At 47.0% G+C, this 21,893-nt stretch overlaps 5 protein-coding genes across 5 annotated transcripts; 2 read left to right on the top strand and 3 right to left on the bottom strand.

Moving 5' to 3' along the window:
• Positions 1-7,852: 7,852 nt before the first annotated feature.
• Positions 7,853-8,168, bottom strand: M438DRAFT_335455 (uncharacterized protein; the record flags this gene model as incomplete). Its single annotated transcript, XM_029903806.1, has 2 exons — positions 7,853-8,040; positions 8,102-8,168. 2 exons carry the CDS (start codon positions 8,166-8,168, stop codon positions 7,853-7,855), a joined length of 255 nt encoding a protein of 84 aa, XP_029759894.1.
• A 957-nt stretch (positions 8,169-9,125) lies between these two features.
• Positions 9,126-13,634, top strand: M438DRAFT_345804 (uncharacterized protein). Its single transcript, XM_029905531.1, has 6 exons — positions 9,126-11,055; positions 11,205-11,769; positions 11,822-11,851; positions 11,953-12,459; positions 12,519-12,992; positions 13,049-13,634. The coding sequence occupies exons 1-6, from the start codon at positions 9,317-9,319 to the stop codon at positions 13,274-13,276; spliced, it is 3,543 nt and encodes a 1,180-aa protein (XP_029759895.1). The 5' UTR covers positions 9,126-9,316; the 3' UTR covers positions 13,277-13,634.
• A 90-nt stretch (positions 13,635-13,724) lies between these two features.
• On the bottom strand, positions 13,725-16,047 carry M438DRAFT_297360 (uncharacterized protein). Its single transcript, XM_029901947.1, has one exon. The coding sequence runs from the start codon at positions 15,999-16,001 to the stop codon at positions 14,070-14,072; it is 1,932 nt and encodes a 643-aa protein (XP_029759896.1). The 5' UTR covers positions 16,002-16,047; the 3' UTR covers positions 13,725-14,069.
• A 455-nt stretch (positions 16,048-16,502) lies between these two features.
• Positions 16,503-18,220, top strand: M438DRAFT_335458 (anthranilate synthase-like protein component I; the record flags this gene model as incomplete). The annotated part of the gene is made up of 3 exons (XM_029903807.1): positions 16,503-16,523; positions 16,571-16,719; positions 16,777-18,220. 3 exons carry the CDS (start codon positions 16,503-16,505, stop codon positions 18,218-18,220), a joined length of 1,614 nt encoding a protein of 537 aa, XP_029759897.1.
• A 958-nt stretch (positions 18,221-19,178) lies between these two features.
• M438DRAFT_297364 (glycoside hydrolase) lies at positions 19,179-20,799 on the bottom strand. The gene is made up of 2 exons (XM_029901948.1): positions 19,591-20,799; positions 19,179-19,533 (listed from the first exon to the last, which is right to left on the bottom strand). Exons 1-2 carry the CDS (start codon positions 20,743-20,745, stop codon positions 19,312-19,314), a joined length of 1,377 nt encoding a protein of 458 aa, XP_029759898.1. The 5' UTR covers positions 20,746-20,799; the 3' UTR covers positions 19,179-19,311.
• Between the last annotated feature and the right edge of the window lie 1,094 nt (positions 20,800-21,893).

Below are 21,893 nucleotides of genomic sequence, written 5' to 3' on the forward strand. Positions count from 1 at the left end.
GTACGGCTTTCCGATCGACTAAGACCTAGAGACCGTTATATAGCGGTTTAGCCGCGCTACTCGAGGACGTAGCCGTTCCGGTAAGGCTATTCTTCTTTACGAAAAGACTCGGATTTTAAAAGCATAGCAAATGCTTCCTCTAAGCTAATTCGAGGAGGCGGATAATATGCTAATTGCTAAAGACGATTCGGGGGCTATTACTAGTAACCTTCGTAGAGACGAGGACTACCCTATACTAAGTACTATTATACCGAGTATAGAGTTAGAGGCTCGTACGAATCCTTAAGGTCGGTCTTAAACGNAATTAGCGAGAACGAATCNATCCGAANGACCTAAGAATGTAGTTAAAGCAGTCTAGCCTATTTTAGTTAAGACTATCTAAGCAGCCGCCTCTAGTTAATGTACACGTCGCATAATACTAATGGAATATGAAGAGGACCTAGTAGAGTATAAGCGTATCCCTCTACATGCTTATAATAAGCAACTTTGTTATAATAGCTATAACCCTTAATTGTTTCGGCTCTTTATACTACTAGATAAGCCCGATCTACTTCGCTCCGACCTATTAAAGAACAGTCGAGATTAGCAAAAGGCGTGTTTTTCATATCTTGAATCTTAGTGTAAATAATAGACTACTACAGCATTTAACGACCTTCTATAGCGTCTAGATGTAGATACGTTTATTAGCTAATGGTAGCTTCGGTACCTTTGCTTAAGGCTTTATAGTTAGTTATCGGTTAACGAGCTTAGAGAAGTACTACTTACTAGTACTGCTAACTACCTAGCATATGTCTAGGACAAACTTAATCGATATAGTTAAGGACTTATTAAGTAGAAGGGCCTTATAGTTACCTATACGCACTTAGTTGTCTAAGCAAGAGTATAGAAACGTAACGTAGTAAGAGACGTACGGATAAGGAGTAATCGTAGTCTCTCGAGGTCTCGTAGTATAGGCGAGGAACGCACTCTAAGTATGCCGCTAGCTATACGAGCAGAACGGCTCTTATTCGAGCTCTAGTATCGCCGATTAGGCTCGCTAGCTTCTAGAGAGCGCTAAGCGACTACACCTCTATAAGAGGAACACGGAGCTATAGATAATGCTTAAAGCGTACCTACGACACCGTTCTAAGATTCTAGGTTTAGTAGTAGCTTTAGGAGTAGCGTTATAACCTTCGATGCTACTATAGTTCTAGATTAAAGCTCTCCTCCTCCTCGACCTCCGGCATAGTAATACTCTATATACGACGAGAGCATCTTTAATANCGCTCCTATAAATTGTTATAAGACCTAGCTACGTACTTTTACGTACTCTTCTGCTATCTCTAATCCTTATAGCTACGTACTTTTACGCGCTCGTCCGCTATCTCCGAGCTATATAGACTACATATAACTAGCTCATTTCCGCATCTCGACAAANTCGCTTATNCCTATACCCCTATCTATTTTAGCCTAGGCGGCCCCGAACTCGGCTTTATCCTCGAAATCCCCGATTATGTATGTTAAGATAGCTATAGCAAGTGCTTTAACAGCCGAGGAGATGCACTTTACGTTACCTACTAGGCTACTACGAGGGCTAGCGATTAACTAGGACTAGCGGTCTAGCTTAATCGTATACCGACCCTCTTAGTATTTATAGTCGTTTAGACCCGCCGTAGCAAGGCCCTAAATTATGCGAATACCTTATAGTTAAGGGGCCTAGACGCTCTTATTGCTATTCTTTTAAACCGAGACACTACCTCCTACGCTATTAAATTCTAAGTCGAAGACCTAAAATTGTGAAGAGAATATAATAACTATAGTAGCATGCTATTTATCTACGGTATTGTTTTCTATCTCTATATACATAATGCATATAGTAGGCCCGCTCTTCTTGCCGTCGCTATACTGCCTCTATTCGAGTAGGGTCTTATTTAAGTTCTTCTCTTTCTCGATATAGGCAACCTACTCCTTCTAACTAGTGCCGGCCGGTAGATCGCTATCTAGCTTTATGTTATAGTAGGTGTCTCTAGATTTACCGGTAGAGAAGGATACGTTAAAGGGATATATCGAAAGCGGATTCTTCTAGGCGGCCGAAGGGCTTAAGTCTTTAATAAAGCGGTCGACTACGTCGCGGAGTTAAGTAAGGAGCTTAACGGTATTAGAGCTTAAGGAATTATAGTCGAGGGCATCGGCTACATTATAAATGCCTTAAATGGTAGTTCGGAGTTAGTCGGCTATATTATCTAAAGCGGGAGTTAGCACCTACGAGAGCGAAGCGAGAAAGGAAGGCGTTATTATACTTAATGTCTATAGGTAATAAGGTAAGAGTGAACGAGAGCGACGTCGTATTTAGGGTATTAATAAGGTAAGACGCGTAAGATAAGAACAGTAAGTGTGTAAAAGGAAGAGGATAAAGTTCGTAGTATAGACTCTCCCCTATAAGCATACGACTAAGTAAATAAGTACACGACTAAGTAAATAAGCATACGACTAACATCTAACTATAGGTGCTACTTAAAATTAAGCTCTTGTCATGCTATAGGAGCAGATTCACATGCTAAACTCTCACTTATTGCTTCTAACAGCGTAACTAATTATTACTTAACCGAACTCTAAAGTTTACTAAAGCTAGCCCTCTTCCTACCTTTCCCTCTCTCTTCTTTATATAAACATTAATTAATGCTCTGTCCCTCGACTAGTACCGTATTAGCCTCTTAGCTAAATTAACTTTGTAGGTTACGCCTTTTATTATTTCCCTACCGGCGCGCCGCGCCTATTACGCTATATAAGCTAGTTTACGAGCATTACTAACATACCGTAATCTTAGTTACTACGATTCTTGCAATTTACTTAGAGATCTTATAAACCGAAGAGACCTACGATTTTAAGCAACACCTAGTAAGTTATTAGAGCGTCCGTAGATATCCGAGTAAAACTAATAGATTAACGTAGGTAACTATAAGTACTTCTACTAATATAACCCGCGTTAGATAGCCTCGCGACGTCGAATATCGCCGATCCTTGCCCCTCCCCTCCGATAATAGACTAGCTATCGATTTAGCCTACCTTACTCGTCGAAGATCTAAGCAAGACAAACCCTACTAGCATGCATTAATAGAACACTAGACTATACCTAGCCCCGAAGAACTCTAGGAATACGGATATGTAGTCGCTAGCGTTAAGGATAGCCGTATAGTACTCGCTACGTTCGGATACGTACTACTCGACGAAAGACTCGTAGAGTCTTAGTCTATAAGCCCTATGTTAATAATTACTCTATAGGACGTAGATAGACAAGCATTCTAGGAGCATATAGTAAAGCGCTTCGATGTCGTCCGTAACTAGTCTTCGGTGCTCTTCGAGCCTTACTATAGTAACGATAAAGACTTAGCTTCTCTAATTAAGTCTTAGGATCTTATCGTAGCCGTACTAGATAGGCTCTATAGACTTTTCTTTAGAAGAGCCTTAGGCTAGACCGACTACATCTTTAACAACCCTATCTAATTATAGCACTAATAGAAATAACGGCAATAGTAAAGGATGACGAATATAGGAAGGGACATCGATATAGATATAGTTAGCCTCTTTCCTCTTTCCTCTTTCCTCTTTCCTCTTTCCTCTTTTCTCCTTTACTTCTATATGCAAGAGGTCGAATATAACCTCTAGCTTTTTTTAGTTCTTCTCTTTTCTTTTTTTCTTTAGTTAGATAGAACTACCGTCGCCTTTACTTTCATTAATAAATACATATATTTGTAGTTAAATGTAACATAGCTATAGTTCTTCCTCGATCTATACCTACTAAAATCTAGTCGTACTCTAACATTATATTTATCTCGTAGTCGATAGAGTAAGGGGATAGTAGATATTATTTCGACCTGTAGTTACGTAGGGTTACCCTATTACGGGCGTCGCGGCTAAATTATGCCGTATGCCGTAACCTTAAATCTCGTAGATTATAGAGTAAGGAGGTCTCGGATGTCATTTTAAACTACGGCTACGTAAAGTTACCCTATTACGGGCGTCGCGGCTAAATTATCTTAACAGATATGTTAGTACTAAAGGAACTAGCTATCCGTCGGATTAAGAAGGCATAGCTAGAGGTTAGCTTATAACATAACTACCCTCTTTTTAAGCTCTAAGATAGTAAATATCGTAGCCGTTAGTCGTTATAGATAGTCGCGTAGATTATATCGACTTCGATAACATACGACTAATTTTTACGTATAGTTTTAAGAGCCTTTATCGAACGCTACTAGTAGAGCTCTATCGAAGACCGGTCGGATCTTAAGAGACGAGGTACCTTTAATCTTATTATAAGTCGTAGCGATCTTACTACTATCAAAACTAAACAGATTTCTTACTACCCGCTTACTAGAACAGAACTAAGCACTTTAGACGACATTAGATTTGAATTATAACGTAACAGCTAGCCTATTAGTAAATCACGACGTCGCTATTAACCTTAAGAATAGAAACAAGATTAATGTCCGCCGCCGCCGCCGCCGCCGCCGCCGCGGCGTCCTATACTAGCTAGTAGCTATCTATTATCCCTAAAAGAGTAGTAGGAGATACCGATTTCGGATGTAATAGACATATAGAGTGCATATAGTTGCCTCGATAAGATATGCTTTACTGCTTATTACTACCGTTAGGGCTAGGATACGGAAGAAAGGATAGATACTAGCTATGCTTCTTACGAGAACTAGCTATTAAACATCCTAGACGAACTGTTTATATCGACAGCGTAACCTATATCGTAGGGGTTAAGACTTACTAGTACCAAAATTTTAGGCATAGGGAATAAAACAATAAGGCCTGCTTATATTATTCCTAGGCGCCCTAACGCTAGAAAACGGTGTTATCTCGAGATAGACCGGCACTAACACTAGAGGTTACACCTTCGCTTCGTTAAGAAATAATGACGACTAGAGCAAAGCTAGCTTTAGAGTAGCTGCCTTATTTAACCTCTTAGACTAGCCTCGTGTACGATGTCCGTATACGGTTTAATATAGAGGTTCGTCTAGAAGTTAACTAGGGCGTGCATCTAGAAGACCTACGGCGGATCTACGTAATATATAAGGAACTAGTTAATGCGGGCTTAGTCGACGATCTAAGCATAGTTAGTCTAGCACCCTCGGTACTTATAAGAATCCCGACAAGGTTCGTCACTAAATAGGAGGTCTACGCGGTGCACTTAGAGCGACACTAGGAGTTCGTTATTAGTCTAGAACTATAGGAGAACGAAGATCTTTACGACGGCGGTTCTTAAATAGATAGTATCTATCTATCTAAGAATTCTCTAATGTACGTAAGGCTATCGGCTAGAGGTGCGATCGAGGCTTATCGGGGTATTCTTAATAGACATGTTAAGAACGCGATTATAGTAATCCGACCTCCTAGTTACTATGCCGAACATAAGGAACCGATAGGCTTCTATCTATTTAATAACGTACCTATCGCAGTTAAAGCCTACTAGAACGAGTTTAGAGATATATGTCGTAAAGTCCTTATTCTCGACTAGGATATAGATTATAGTAACGGCGTACGATAGGCATTCTATAACGACCCTAACGTGCTATATATCTCCCTTTATGTCTACTAAGGGGGCAAATTCTACCCTACTAGACTAAAGGGCGACCATCTTTACTATAGTAAAGGGCCTAGCCTAGGTAAGAACATTAACATTCCCTAGAGAACCGTAGGCATAACGGACGTAGATTATATGCTCGCTTTCTAGAAGATTATAATGCTAATTACATAGGACTTCGATCTGGATCTAGTTATCGTTTCTGCCGGGTTTAATGTAGCAGAGGGTAATATGCTTAGGAAATAACATATGTTACTAGCTAGCTATGCTTACATAACGCATATGCTTATATCGTATCGTACGCTACTTACTACCGTGTCGTACGCTACTCCCGGCCTCGACGGCTCTTCTATAGCCGCCTTAACCGTCTTTATTAATGATCGTCGAGAAGGTTTACTACATGTAAATATGTCTTTTATAAGGCAATTATTACTGTTAGTTAACTTAAGACTAAGTCATAAAAACCCGAGCTTTTAATGGTTTAGGTCCTTCCCTATTACATTAACATTAACATTAACATTAATTATAGAACTTCTCGGATCTATAACTAGCCTTCCCTTATACTTGCACCTTACTTAATACTCCTACATTATAAGACACCGACTTACTCTTATTCTCTTTATATTATCTATAAGCGGCGCGCATCTTATTAACTTACGCGACGCCTTTGCTCTCTTACTTAAAGATCTTTACTTTTGCCTAAACTTCACTAACCTTAAGCTCTATTACCCTTCCTCCCTTCCTTCCTTCCTTCCTTCTTCGCTAACGCGTATAACGTGTTACTGCCGCCGAAGCGAATCCTANATTACTATCCTTTAAAATGTTATTACGCGCTAATTACTCTGCCGATTACTTTACCGCTTAAGATCTTAGCCCCCGCGAGCTATATAACAAACTCGTAGACCTTACTAACGGTAACGATCCGCGCGAGACTAGAGACGTAATTAAGGCTATCTATAAGTTAATAGAACTTATATATGTTAACGTCGCTAACTAAGCATATTTAGTGGCCTATCCTNTAGGAGGCAGTATATCTAATCGAGCAGAGAAATTCCTAGCCTCGCTTAACAAGTCTATAGTACGCTATGTTGTTGCCTATAAGGTATATAAAGTAATTCGAAGTATTACGAGCGGCCATGTTATATAGGTTGCTAATTAGAATTATAACACGCCTTTCCTAGCTCGTTTTTGTGGACTTACTATAGAAGGGTGCTATAATAGCGGATAAGAAGTCGAATAGCGTATAGCGTATACTTTTAACGTATTAGATAGCGGTACGAATATCCGGCCGGATCGTATAGTCCTACTTCCTAAAGAAAGGAGAATTAGCTATTAAGGCCTTTATCTCGCTACGAGCTTACTTAATAGTAATGCCGTCTAGAGGAATGCCGGCCTGGGCAAAGGACTCTTAGATATTAAGAGACTCTAATAGCCGTATATAGACGCGTTTGTTCTACTGCCGTGCGCTTAATACCCTAGGCCCTAGCTCTTCCGGTTTAGCGGTTATGCGAAGTACGACGAAGTCCCTAGGACTAAGGTTATGCCGTTTACGAATATAGTAGGTAATGTCGTCCGCTTTCTAACGCGGGCTTAAGTCTAGCCTTCTTTACTCGATCTAAATAGGCGATTAGACGGAGGAGGGTAGTAAAGTAGGCCCTACCGTTAACGACATAGTAGTATTTATAAGGACGCGTCGCTAGCCTTAAATTAGTATCGTATGGAAGCGTAGAAGCACAGTATTTCCCTACTAAAGTGACGAGTCGCTGCTATTAATAGCGCAGGTAGGAGACAGTAGATAATGTTGCTACTAACAAATCGTCTAGTTTGCTACGCAAAGACCCCAGGTTTTGGCCCAGACTGCGCAGCAGAATTCCCGAATTCCGGTCACGTGCTGCCAGTCTGGGTGCACTGAGGCAAGAGACCTCCCTCTGAAGCTGCTGCGACCCATCTATCTTGAATTGTCTCAAGCTCGCAGAACAGTATTCCGACTCCTGGCAGAAGCTACATCCGATGTCTAACAGAATAAACATTTGGTAAATACACGGTTTGATGTCAACGTCTCGAGCTCGAATCACGAAACTCAAGGCGTGAGCGGTATTGTGGATGGTAAAGGTTCAATGCTTTTTGTCTTCATAGCATGACTATAGTACAGTAAAAAGGTCGTGGCCTCGTAACATGTTTTGTACAGAAGGGACCAGCCCTTGGCTTCACAAGCTGCCCTCTTTCAGACAGCTTGCAACGTATGTTCCCTCCTCAATGCATACGGATATGTTGCAAAGTTGCAGTTTACTTCATGTTGGCGTTGGTGGTGGACTCGTTCGAGACGGGAACACCGCCAATGCCCTTCTCTCCGGGCTGGTTGGTACCGTTGTCGATGCCGACGCGGGTGACACCAGAGTCAGAGGCGACAGGGGCCTCGCCGGGGGCCTTGAGCTCAGTGTGGCCTGGGGCGTTGTCAGCACCAGTACCGTGGGCTATTACAGTTGTCAGCTTGTGTTATTCGAAGCTACAGATTCAACAGAGGTCGAAACGTACTCTGGGCTTGCTTCTTCTGCTCCTTCTCGGACATGCCAGAGCCACCGGGGGTCTTAGTGTGAGGCATTGTGATTTGAGGGTTTCGAGGGTTGTGTATGGAAGTTTGAATTGGGTTGGATTGGATTGTGTGAGAAAGAAAATGGTTGCTCGAGAGAAAGGTACATATATGCTTTGGAAAGACAAATAAAGACGTCATGATATATGTATGACGCAAAGCGATCGCAGCAAAGAATGGTTGATATTTTTACAGACTGAGACTCCACACTTTTGCATCCTGATGGCTGTAATACTGCGATTGTTGAGGCATCGTGATCGGTGTCTTGTATATGATATCTTTCTTACATGATACTGGTCGATTGTGGTGAAGCCTTGGTAAGCAAAAGGAGATGCATGTTGAAAAGTCACCGATTTGCTGTCATTCTCGATTCGGACCCATCGCACCTGTCTGCCAGCTGTAGAGTAAACAACGAAGTTATTCTTCTATGCAGGTACCACCGTTCTAAGCTCGTCTCTTGACCTCATGCCTGGAACATGAGCCTCGATCTCCGAAAGCATCAGACATCAATACTGGTCGCTAGGCAAGAAGAACGGCCATCAGAGGGCATGGCCCCTTTCGCTGCATGATTTCGCGTCCACGAGATGGATCATGCACCGTTCTTGCGCAGGCACGTATGCAATTTCGAATATCCATCACGCGCTTCTACAAGTATATCATGTGTTGCGATGAACGTCGGTGCTTAATTTGAGCCTCAATCTCTCCGAGTCAGCGATCGTCAGGAGTCCTTAGCAAACGGAGGTACTTTATTATTCAACACATGCCATGCGCCTGCCTATTTAGTACGTACAGCGTCGATCGTCGATATTCCACAGAAGCAAAGCGCGAAGCAAGGCTACTTTGAGAGATTGAAAATGTATCTCAAAATTTGTCCAGACTTTGATGAAAGTCGCATTCAACACGGTGATTTCTGTATCCAATTTGTGACTGCTCAAATCTCCAACGCTGGATAACAAATATCCTGCGATCGTCTACTTTTTGGCTCAAAAAGGTCTGGCCAAACGGTTTCACAAGCTATTCTACGTCATTGACAAATAGCTATGCCGCGGTGACCGGAGAAGAGAACGTGAAATGGTTTTCGCCTGCAGATGAGACTGGGGAAGGGATAACAGCATTACGAGTTGCATCAACATGGGAGAGCCTGCCACCGTGCCATCATCATGGTAGACCCGTCAAGATCACAGGCCTCGTCTTTCCGGTCGCAGAGCCCTCACCGTGGGCTGATGTCGCCCAATTCGACCTCTTCGCAATCATGTAGCGGATCACTCTTCAGCAGTCTAACCGACATCAACTCTCTGCTGGAGTTCCTCAGCGACGATGACCGACCTACCTTCCTGATCGAGGTCCTATCTTCGAATGTTGCCGTCCCTCATATACCTCGTGTCGTGTTTCAGAATGCAGCTTTCACCTCTTTCCTCGAACGAACCGTCACCAGGGACTCATATGATGATTGGCTTCGATCTCTATCCACAAGTGTCGCCATACCTAGTAACCGACCCGTGAAATCCTTCGGTGGAAGAGCTTGGTCAAGCAAACGTTTTCGCAATGCCTGGAGGGTCATTTATTGCAGCCAGTGGGAGGACGACAGACGACTGGGTAGCGTGGCCGAGGCACGCACCGAGACACATACCCCAAGCGACGACACACACATGACAGGCCTATCATCAGAGCATGATGCTCCACATGAGCATGAGCATTCACCCTGGCATGACGCGCAGCAGAAGATTATTGACTGGACCCGATTTCCACAGAGAGTACGACAATCGACATGGATAGACTTCATCAAGACGTACCCCTTCGAAAACACATACCTCGGGCCCATATCGCGATGGTCAGACGACTTGCGACGACTGGCTGTGCAGATCATGTCCTCTCCAGCCCCAAGAATGGTCTACTGGGGTTCGGAGCAGGCCATTCTTTACAATGAGGCAGCTGCATCATTACTAGGATCCAAACACCCCAGCTTCGCCTTGGGAAACCGCTTCGTCGACGTTTGGGGCCCCGAGATACACGACAAACACATGAAGATGATAAGAGCAGCCCTTGACCGAGGACAAGTGGCTGAAGCCAAAGAGATGGAAGCAGTACTAGAGCGTAACGGTTTCATTGAAGAGACATACTGGGATGTCGTTCTGCAGCCCTGCAGTGGACCGGACGGTCGGATGGTGGCTGTCTTGAATACGTACCAAGAATGCACGTCTTCTGTTTTCCAGAACCAACGGCGCAAGCTCATCGATAAGGTTCAAGCCATTATACCCACTGTCGACAACTTTCCCGACTTGTGGACGTCAGTAGCATCGGAGTTGCGAAACAACCTCCACGATGCAGCATACTCCCTGATATATACAGCAGTCAACGAGCCCAGCGAAGCACATGCCATAAATCGAGTTGATACTTTCCAACTCGAATTACAGATTACGTCAGGAGTGTCATCACAAGGGTTCGAACCAGTCGTCCATCCTGGCGACCGATTCCTCAGGCCTTCACTTGGACCCGCCTTCGCCGAAGCCCGCAGAACCCAACAGGTCGTTGTATTGCAAGAGAAGCAAGAAAACCTTCCACCTGAGCTGGCTTTACTCATACCGGATCGCGGCTTCGTGACGACCGCTTGTATTTTACCAATAACAAGCGTATCCGGACAGCAGATCGCCTTCATTGTTCTGGGTATGAACCCAAGAAGATTGTTCAACGATGAGTCTCGTGTCTTTATCAGCCACATGTGCGACTTGATATCCAAAGCCGCTGCTCTGATTGCTCTTCCCGAAGAACAAAGACGCGACCAAGAGAAATTTGAACAAATAAACCTTGCGCTTTCTCAGCAGCTACAGATTATTGCGTTGAAAGCCGAGAAAAATGAGGAGACATTTACTCGTATGGCACAGAATGCGCCTTTCGGAATGTAAGTAATGTTTCTTCTGTCATCCCTGTGTGCTGGACTCTCACGCGCATGATGTAGAAATACGTGGGAGGTGGCTAGAAGTGACAAAACTCAGCACACGGGGAGGTGGAAGATCGTGTTTATGATGTCAACTGCTGACCGAGGCACAGGTATATGTTTGATTGTGATGGCAACCCAAAGTATGTCAACGACGCTTATCTTCGATTGATTGGTCTTGAACGTGAAGTGTTCGAACAAGCTGCATCTCGTGGACTTGCATGGCAAGATACTATCTACGAAGAGGATATCGACCTGGCAACAGATATATGGGCTCGAATCAGGGATTCTAAGACACCATTTACTTCCGAGTACCGAGTCAAGGTTGCTCCAACAAAGCCTGGTGAGAAACCTGGCGTGCGAGCACTCGAGACAATCTCATTCCCAGAGGTCGATGAAAGTGGCCGTGTTGTCACAGTGCAAGGTTGGCTTATAGACGTTTCTCCTCGCAAGCGCCTGGAAACCCTCATGGCGCAACGTCTAGAAGATGCCCTAGAAACTCGAAGAGCATCGGAGAACTTCATCGACATGGTGTCGCATGAGATGCGTAACCCGTTGTCAGCCATTCTACAGCTTGCGGATGGTATCCTCGGCTCTCTCGAAACCACAACCACACAAAACGCCGTAACTTTGCCAGCCGACACTATAAACATGATGGTCGACGCAGCCGAGACGATTGTAAGTTGTGCTGCAAGAATTGCAAATGCCTCGATACTGACTATCAATGCAGACACTTTGTGCTCAACATCAGAAATGCATTGTAAGTCGGATGAATCATCCTCTTCGCGCAACCATTCTTGTATCGCTATCATGCGAACCTCAGATTCAATTGGAAGTACCTTACTAATCGTCTACTCATAGGTCGATGATATCTTGACTTTGTCCAAACTGGACTCATCCTTACTTGTCATCACTCCCGATCGAGTTCATCCGCCAACACTCATCGAGAAGTCCCTCAAAATGTACGATGCTGAGCTTGCCAGAGCAGACATCAAGGCGAATCTGGTAATCGAGCAGAGCTATCTTGATGCACGACTCAACTACGTCATGCTTGATCCCAGCAGAGTACTCCAAGTGATAATCAACCTCCTGACAAACGGAATAAAATTCACTCGAGATTGTCCAACGAGGAAGATCTCGGTGTTTTTGTCAGCATTTGAGAAACCACCACAAGGAGGCGACCGTCGTGTAACGTTTATCGAACCTCGCCCACGACAATCAAGTCTATCCACGTCGCCGGAATGGGGCGCTGGTGGTGAAGTCTACATTCAGTTTGCGGTGCAAGATACAGGAAAAGGACTCACCGAAGACGAGATGAAACTTCTATGGCAACGCTTCAGCCAAGCGAACCCGAAAACTTACAAACAGGTGAGTTATATTACTTTACCACTATACCAGTAACATTTGCTCATCTGTGCGTGAAACAGTACGGCGGAAGCGGACTCGGCTTGTTCATCTCGCGCGAATTGACCGAACTTCAAGGGGGGCAGATTGGTGTACACAGCGAAGCCGGTGTTGGAAGCATCTTCATGTTCTACATCAAAGCCAGACGCTGTGTCGAAGAGCCAAAGCCACGACAGATTAGCTTCTCCGCCCCTACCGTCACCAGTCCGGTCATTCTCCCACATACATCATCCGAGGCAAGGCGAGCCAATGTCAGTGAGGGCTCACTCGAGACTTTGCCATCGCCAATTACAGACATCCCTCCCAATCGGATCCACATCCTCATAGTAGAGGACAATGCGATCAACCAACGCGTGATGGCACAACAGCTCAAGAAGCTAGGATGCGTAGTCCATACAGCAGATCACGGTCAAGATTGCCTTGACTTTTTGCAAACAACAACCTTCACCCCTGGATCTCAGAATGTGCCACTTTCCATAGTTCTCATGGATTTGGAGGTCAGTGCATCAACACCACCTCGTTGAATGTCTAACATGATGCTGACATTTCACAGATGCCCGTAATGGATGGCTTGACATGTGTGCGCAGAATCAGAGAATACGAACAGGCAGGCCAGATTGTTGGCCATGTGCCCGTCATCGCCATCACCGCCAATGCTCGAAGCGAGCAGATTAATATCGCGATGGATGCAGGAATGGATACCGTGGTGACGAAACCATTCAGGATACCGGATTTGATACCCAGGATGCAGTCGCTATTGGCCGAGTACGCGGGTGCTTGAAATTGAGCACTGATCATACCTAACGTCCTCTTCAATATCAGTTGATCCGCCGACTCGAGGGTTCGGCTCCCAAGTTCCTTGATCTTCAGGAAGCCACGTTCAAGGAGTTGAGGTTTCGCCTCTTGAAATTATACGATTTACTCCCAATGCAAGGACATGAATATAAACGGTTGGCATGGGTCAAACCCCGAACGCAGTCAGTTGGCCATATGACAGAGTAGAACGGACAAAACACTATAGAGGCTTCAATACCAATTCTCGAAAAGACCTTCTCTGCTCGGTGATGTGCTGGAACAAAAAGAAAGCCTTCATGGCAGAATGAGAAGGAGGCACAAGATACTAATAACTAGTCCGCCGACAATTTCCAAAAGAGTAAGGTTGTGAGCGGGTAAAAAGATGGGGTTTCAAAACACGCAAGGTGACAAGCAAGTGCAAACAAGATCATATAAGCATGATGATTAATTGAACGGATTCGGTATGGACTATATACAATTCTGCTGTCTGTCTTTCTGATAAAGCAGTTCGATGAGTGTGTGGTGTGTGATTGTGGGTGGGTATCATTATGGAAACAAACGAGAAAAAGGAGGAAACAACGCAGGCTCAACCAAAAAACAACAATTCGAATGTGCAAAGAAGCAGAAAATTCAAAAGGCGGAAAGGATTCGGAAATGCAGGATTGACGCTAATGCGGTGAGAGGGGTATGGGTGGAAGATTGGTGATCTTCAAAGCGCAATGTGTTCAAGAAACAAACGAAAACGCGGAAGGGGGAAGTATGTGCAAGTGTGATTTAGATCAATCACGTTGCATACCGGCGAAAGCGACGAGGCCGTCGCAAAGCTCTCGCCATGGGGTCTTGGTGTCTGCTTCATCTTCAGACGAGTAGTCGATCTTATCGCCACAAGCTGTGCACAGATGCTCTTTCTCGCAGCAAGGTGATTGGGTAGGCGGGGACTGAGGCTGGCTGATGACTTTCTCGTCTTCGATCTCGTCTTCAGCCTCTTCTTCTGACTCGTCCTCGATCTCGTCTTCAGGTTCAAATGCCTCGATAGGCTCTGTATGTTGTGCTTTGATCTCGGTTCTGGCGAAGGGGAGGGCGATATCGGTCTGAGTGCCTTGAGTTATGGCAGATGGCTCCTCAGTCTGGGTGCTTTGAACCTCGGAAGGTGCTTCCTCGGTCTGGGTTGATTGCTCGCTGTAGACAATCTTGACAACAGGCGAAGCAGGAATGTCGAAGTGCGAGTCAATCAGGGGAGCGTCCTCTTCTTCAGCCTCTGGCTCATCAACACGCTTAAGGGTGATGGAGTGGACGCGTCCGTGGCGGTGCTTGCGAGTCTCAAGCTGCCAATTGCCTTGATCTTCGGGGTTAACAGGGGTCTCAGTATCCAGGCTGGGCAGATCCTTGATGTCTGCTGAAGTGACGCGGTTCTTTTGTCTTCTTGAGCGCAGACGAGCATCAACACTGTCCCAATCTGCCTTCCACTGGGCAAAGTCTTCGGCAAGCAAGACGTGGTTGTTGTGATCGTAGTTCTCCTTTTGGACTTCCAGAGCCTGCAGCTGCAGCTTGAGGAACAAAAGTTCTGAGTGGTCGAAGCCCAAGTCCTGCTTGAGGCTGTCATTCTCAGACTTGACAATCATCAATTGAGTGGTCAACTCTTCAATCTGCACGGCCTGAGTGTCGCAGACGTCCTTGCTCTGATCGTAGCGATGACGGAGAGAGTCGTTTGCCTTGGCCAGACGCTCAACAACCTCCTGCAGATCAGCAACAAGACGGTCGTTGGTGGTCTGGGTTGAGACATCTGTGTAGTCGTTGACCCAAACTGCAGACTCGGCCATATCCTTGGGAGCTTCTTCTTCGGTTTGAGTGGTTGAAGTGGCATATGCGATAGCTAGGCCACGCTGAGACTCATCCTCGGTCTGAGTGAAGGTATCAGCATACTCGCAGGCATCAGCCATCCAGACGTCAGACAAGCGTGACTTGTTTGAATGTTCAGGCGAGAGAAGATTGCGCTCGCGAGCTTCGTGGCCCTGAGAGTGGTCCTCTGAGAGACGTCCAGGGAACGAATATCGACGGTCTCTTTCTTCGGTCAGAGAGCCTGCATCGCTGAATGCGCCATCGTTGACCATTGCTTCGAGAGTACACAGCTTTTCGTTAAAATCCGAGACGGAATCTTCTTGAAGACCAAGGCGCATGATGTCGGCACCGAGATTGTTCAGGCGTAGGACCAGCTTCTGGCCAGGGTCCGAGGGGTGGTAAGGGGCATTGTGGTCTACGGATCTCGTATCGTCTGTAAAGTAGTCGGAGAACGGGGAACCTTGGAAGCGTAGATTGTTGAAGTTGTTGCTGGCCAGGTGAGGCGAGCGCAAAGGCGTAGCGGGGTTGTTGCGGGCCTTGATGGTGTCATTGGGGTTGTGGGAATAGTCCTTGGGCGAGTCGCGCGTGAAATTGAGACGCGCCAGAGGTGAAGCTGTGCCAGAAGCTTCCGTGTACGAGGAGCGGGCTGAGAGTGAAGACTGATTACGGATGTGCTGCTGAGTGCTGGATCGTGCCGTGGGTTTCGGTCTGGCGTGTTCGCTCTTGTGGTAACGCGTCGAGGGGCCGGGAACATGCCATGATTTTGTGCGCGGCGCTCCAGAAGGTGGGCCCGAGGGAGTGGTCGAGGCCGACTGGGAGCCCTGTGAGGTCTGGCTCGACACTGACGACGAGAAGCTCGTCGACATGGCCATGTGGGAAAAATGTGGTGAAGTTATCAAGGTTGGCGCGTTATCGAGGGAACGTTTGGAAGCTTTGCGATACTCCAGCTTTTGAAATGAGCACATAAGCGTGGCTGGGAGAGTCTTGGTAATGGGACCCCTGCCACTTCTGCCGTTTTATTGCGGTTTCAAGATGATGAAATCGTGAAGGGTTATTTCCTTAATATGTGAAGGCTGATAATGATCAACTGCAAAAGTGAAGTCATATATTTTGAAGTTGTTCTGTAACGAGGCGCAAACAGAGAGCTGCTTGACAGACGGCATCAACTGCATAAGCCGAGGGGTTGGTTACCAAAGAGGTCGCGGGAGGAAAAGCTTGGCTCGGGTCATGGTTCGCGCCTGCCGGATGCGCCTTGCATAATTATTGACGATTGACAATTGACTCAACTTTATTGTTGCTCCTTCCCTCCTCCACTGTGACTGTTTCACTCGTGTTCCTTCCTAGACGTCCTATATTCGAGCATCACACACAATATGGTAGGCACACATTGCATGGTTCCTTCTGCGTGAAAAGTACACAGCGGCTGATTCATCCAACACAGGCAGGTGTACAACCCACCCTCCCCGAAGTGCGCCAATTGTTGCAAGAAGCAATTAAGCTGCCCAACCCTCCGAACCTCGTCCCACTATGCGCTTCCATCTCGTCCGAGTTCTTGACTCCCTCATCGATATACCTCAAGGTATCGGCAAAGTCAGTCCCGCTCCGTCCGGCGCAACCATGACAATAGCTCATTGAGTCACCTTACAGTGCCAAATCGAAACACTCATTCCTCTTCGAGAGTGCTGCTACAACAGAGACCATCGGCCGCTATAGTTTTGTTGGTGCCGACCCGCGACACATGCTCAAGACTGGAGAAGGCCATGGACCAGAGACAGACCCTTTGCCCATCCTGGACCAGGAACTCTCAAAATGCCGTGTCGCTGAGATCCCCACTCTCAAGCTCCCTCCCATGACCGGTGGTGCTGTTGGATATGTTGGCTACGACTGTGTCAAATACTTTGAGCCCAAGACCCGTCGCCCTATGAAGGATATCCTCAAGGTCCCCGAATCGCTTTTCATGCTGTACGACACGATCGTTGTACTGGACCACTTCTTCCAAAAGGTCATGGTGGTCACATATGTCAAGGTGCCCGAGAGCCTTGATAACCTGGATGCCGCCTACGATGAAGCAAAGCAGACTGTCAACCGCATGCTGCAAGTTTTGAAGAAGACCGAGGCTGTGTTGCCCACACAAGATCCCGTCAAACTGGGCAACGAATATACTTCCAACATTGGTCAGGAGGGTTACGAGAAGCACGTCCACACATTGAAGGAGCACATCAGCTCTGGAGATATCATCCAGGCAGTTCCATCTCAACGCATGGCCCGCCCAACCTCACTACACCCCTTCAACATCTACCGCCACCTCCGTACCGTCAACCCCTCGCCATACCTCTTTTTCCTTGACTGCGAAGACTTCCACATTGTCGGTGCTTCACCTGAGCTCCTCGTCAAGGCCGAGAACGGTCGTATCTACACCCATCCTATCGCCGGCACTGTTAAGCGCGGTCCCACAGCCGAAGAAGATGAGAAGCTTGCACAAACACTGCGTGACTCCCTCAAGGACCGCGCAGAGCACGTTATGCTGGTCGACTTGGCTCGTAACGATGTGAACCGGGTTTGCGACCCCTTGAGCACCCGCGTTGACAAGCTCATGGTTGTACAAAAGTTCTCTCATGTTCAACATCTGGTTTCGGAAGTCAGTGGAGTCTTGCGTCCTGACAAGACCCGATTTGACGCCTTCCGCAGTATCTTCCCTGCTGGTACTGTATCTGGTGCTCCCAAGGTCAAGGCTATGGAGCTGATCGCGGAGTGCGAGGGTGAGAAGCGTGGTGTATATGCCGGTGCTGTCGGATACTTCGGTTACAGCAGCATAGATCTCACCACCGGACAGGAAACTGAGGGTGCCATGGACACATGTATTGCTCTGCGCACGATGTTGATCAAGGACGGTGTGGCATATTTGCAAGCTGGTGGCGGTATCGTCTTCGACTCTGACCCCTATGACGAGTATATCGAGACCATCAACAAGCTCAAGGCAAACACGACATGTATTGAGCAGGCCGAAAAGAAGCACTATGACGAGCAACAAGAAGATCTCGAGACTTCAAAGTCAGACGAGAAGCCTCACGTCGACTTGGCTGCTGGATAGACATCGGTGTGCCCTTAAAAGTAACAGGCAAAATCTAGATGAAAAGTTATGATACCCCTACCCATCGAAGTGACACAATCCTGAATTTCCCTGATTCGTCTCTATCCCCCGAAGTGTTGAGATAAGTCAGGTTCAATGTTTGCACTCGGGATATCACTTTATTGACCCTGCCCCTGTCTTCTTTAGTTGCCAGCATCGTCGAGTGTTTCCAAACCCACCGAGGTCGCCTGTGAGGAATACACGCTCAACACAGAACCCAGATCCAGAGCTAATGTGCGCAAACTTCCGAGTACGTCAATCCGAACAGTCGTCAACAGGTCCATATCTTTCTTGTTTTTGGACTAGGTCCCCCTTCTCTACTGATCATGAAGCCATAGTTTGTGTCGCTCTTCAGCTTTTGGCAAGAAAGCGGTGTGATGGCTCCAGGAGATGTGATTGTTGGCCGGGCGGTCAGGAACCTGTGGCTTTGAGTACGTGACGATCAAGACGCTCAAGGTGTCTGACTTTCTCCTTGTCCTCGCAGCAGTTGGTCCTCTTGACCTTACTTTAGCCTTTGTCTTCTTCGTTGGATACATCGCTGGAGGGATCACACTGATTTTTATGATGTTGTGGCTGTACTTCTCACGGAATTGGCCATGTGTAAAAGCAGTAATGTATGTGATTGTGGTGACTACTTCCTGTAACCGTAAAAATACAAAGCGATCACCACCCTTGATTTGTGCAACAACCAGAAGATCTTCACAACCTCGTTCTAATCGATGCAGTTGTCTTGACGATATTGCTTCTGAGGCGGGGCCGTGGAATCATTATAGTCATGACAAATGGGATAGACGGTGAGAAACTTTGTGGTTGTGCTTCTTGACGCTAGATTCCCGACTTTTGATGTTGATCTGGATATACAAGGTTCAGATGAACAAAGAGTGTTTCTGAAATCAGGGGATATCCCTTTTTGCTTTTGGTGAAATATGTACAGTGCTACAGAATCAAATTGCGTTCGTAATGTCTTTCCTTTTATCTTCCATCTGTGGCCGTTGCTCTGTGTGTCCGGCCAAAATCCTCAGCTCTTCTTGCTTCGATATTTTTACTATTCTCTAGCAGTAAGAGGCGTTGGTCTGCTTAGTAATTACGCCTTGTCTGATCAGGTCGATGTATGACCAATAATCTCTCTGTGTGCCCTCACCATCAACGGTGGCAGTGGAGTAGGAAACAGCAGTCCAGAAGGATCCGCCGGCAACATACTTCTGCCATGCGTAGCGCTGAGTATCGAACAAGGTCTTGCGGGTAGTTACATCCAGGGTGTTGTTGTACATAGCCTATGTCCAAAGTTAGTGCGTGTTCAATCAAAAAGAGGAAAAAATGAAAAAACATACCTGAAGAGACCATTCGCCGATGAAGACAGGGAACTTGGTTTCCTGAGCAATGTACTGGGCCTGGCCACAGACAGCAGGGTTGACGTAGTTGGCGTAGGTTCCGGCAGCGGCGAAGTAGTAGACGTGGGAATCCATGACAATGTTGGTGCTGGCATCGTAGAAAGGAGCCCAGAAGCTAGCGCCCTTGAAGCAGTCCTGGAGCTGGAGAGGAATACGCTTGTCAACAACAGCAATCTTCTTGAGGACACCGTTGATGTAGGTGTTGATCCAGTTGGTGGCGTTGTCAGAAAGACCAGCAGCGGAACCGAAGCCGGAGAGGTTGTCAGAAGCCTCGTTGATAGGGGCAATGGTGAAGGCGTTCTGGTAGCCAGATGACTTGATGAAGTTCAAGACACCGTCGATAGCCTGGAAACTGTAGTCGAGGTTGGTGGCGTTGTAGAACCAGTCATCGTGGAAGAGGGCCTCGCCGATATCGAGGTTGTTGACACCACCGGGCAGAGAGTGGAGGCCAACAATGATGTGCATGTTGTACTTGCGGACTGCATAGTCGGTAATGATCTTGAGCCACTTTTGCTGGTTACCAGAGTACAACTGGGAGCCAGGGACCTTGACCCAAGCGGCGTAGGTGGTAGGGATACGGAGGGTGTTAACACCAACACTGGCGAGCTGATCGATGGTGGTGGTGTTCAGGAACGAGGCGTAGCGAGCCTCGAGAATGGGACCACACTGAGACCCAAGAGTCTGGCACAAAGTCCACTCATCGGGAGCGCTGTCACCGCCGACCTGGGACCACCAGATGGGGTCGTGAGTTCGCTCCTTCTCCAGCCATCCACCGAGGTTGGCACCGTTGGCCTTGAAGGTCTTCCAGTCGATGTAGTTGCCGCCGTTGACACCGAGGGGCCAGGTAATGTCGTGGCTGAACACGTTGGTAGAGACAGAGACCGAAGTGTCGATGGTGAAGGGGCACTGCTGCTGGTAGTTGACGGTAGCACCGTGGATGTTGGCGTTGGTCTGCAACTTGATGCCCAAGGAGTTGAGAAGGGAGTTCAAGTCGTTGGTGAGTAGACCGAGAATGCTGCTCAAGAGACTGGGAGTAGGTGCGGCAGTGGCAGAGCCAGCCAGGATGGTGGCAGCGATAGCAGCCGAAACACGCATTGTGGCGATGTAATGAGAGTAGATGTGAGAAACGAAGGTAGAAGCTGAAGAAGCTGGTAGGATGATGATACTGCTACTTGGGAGGAATACACAGGTCTACTTATACTGTTCACTACCTACGTCGAAGTCTATCAAATCTTCATAGACATATGGTCAAGCTTGATTGCAGACAAGCATGTGTCGCTCGTTCCGCTCCCGGTTGCCCGCTCGCTGGGTGGCTAGAGTCTGTGCCTTACAGCAAGCACAACGGCTATGACGAGAAACGGTCTGGAAACTCCATGCTGTGCCGGCAGGAGAAGCACAATCGACTCATGACCAGGGGCGGTGTTCTTCGACCTTCTGCCAAAATTCTGGCTTGACAGTTGAGCAAAAGTTTAACCAGGTCCACGCCTGAAGCTTGGATGAGCACAGACCAGCTCAGCCCTACTTCCTTCCTACTTCTCTCTTAGCACTTCTCGTTGACTTCCCTGCCCCAACTTCAAATACCCGTTTCGGGGGTTGCGCTGTGAAATTGCTCATGGGATTTTTCGCCATGACTCCTGCTCTGTAGAAAATGTTTCTCGGTCTCGGCAATTTCCCATCTCTTCGGCTTCGATGGATAAGTCCCGACCGTTGTGCCCTCACGAATTCTTCTCGCTGCCCTACAAGCTCTCCCAAAGCGGCATAGTTCATTCAAGAACTACAGGCCATCATCGACAATGGAAGCATTCGTCCGGGGACCCGTCCTGAAGATCACCAAAGACCCTTGTAGCCTTACAGGACCTCCCGCTACACCTGCATGTACGTACTAACAGATCGACTTGCCATCAGGATGACAGCAATGATCATTGACGGTCGCTGCGCACGTATCGGATGTGGTTCTACTCGATTAGCTACTGCCATCTTACCCGGCAATTCTCTGGACGATGGTCTTCTCCCGCGCTCGCCCGCCAGCATTCGATCGATCGGTTGGACAAGACCGGCAGATGTTTTTTCAACAACCCATGCGATCAATCTTGGATGTCGTTGACATTCGTGCCGAGACACAGTCAAATGCTCCCATCCGTTAAGCTCCCAAAGTCAAACCCCATTAGAGATGATGGAGCATGGTCCATCCGCGGACCCATCTGTTGACTGTCAAGGCTGCACGTGCATGTGCACGTACCGCT

The sequence above is a fragment of the Aureobasidium pullulans genome (assembly GCF_000721785.1).
Source record: "Aureobasidium pullulans EXF-150 unplaced genomic scaffold scaffold_10, whole genome shotgun sequence".
In the NCBI taxonomy this organism is placed as follows: domain Eukaryota; kingdom Fungi; phylum Ascomycota; class Dothideomycetes; order Dothideales; family Saccotheciaceae; genus Aureobasidium; species Aureobasidium pullulans.

Coding starts and splice junctions, on each gene's coding strand:
- M438DRAFT_297360 (XM_029901947.1), bottom strand. CDS start 16,001: ATGGCCATGTCGACGAGCTTCTCGTCGTCAGTGTCGAGCCAGACCTCA.
- M438DRAFT_345804 (XM_029905531.1), top strand. CDS start 9,317: ATGGTAGACCCGTCAAGATCACAGGCCTCGTCTTTCCGGTCGCAGAGC. Junction 11,056..11,204: donor CAGAATGCGCCTTTCGGAAT/GTAAGTAATGTT, acceptor ACCGAGGCACAG/GTATATGTTTGATTGTGATG. Junction 12,460..12,518: donor ACCCGAAAACTTACAAACAG/GTGAGTTATATT, acceptor TGCGTGAAACAG/TACGGCGGAAGCGGACTCGG.
- M438DRAFT_297364 (XM_029901948.1), bottom strand. CDS start 20,745: ATGCGTGTTTCGGCTGCTATCGCTGCCACCATCCTGGCTGGCTCTGCC. Junction 19,534..19,590: donor TCGGCGAATGGTCTCTTCAG/GTATGTTTTTTC, acceptor CTTTGGACATAG/GCTATGTACAACAACACCCT.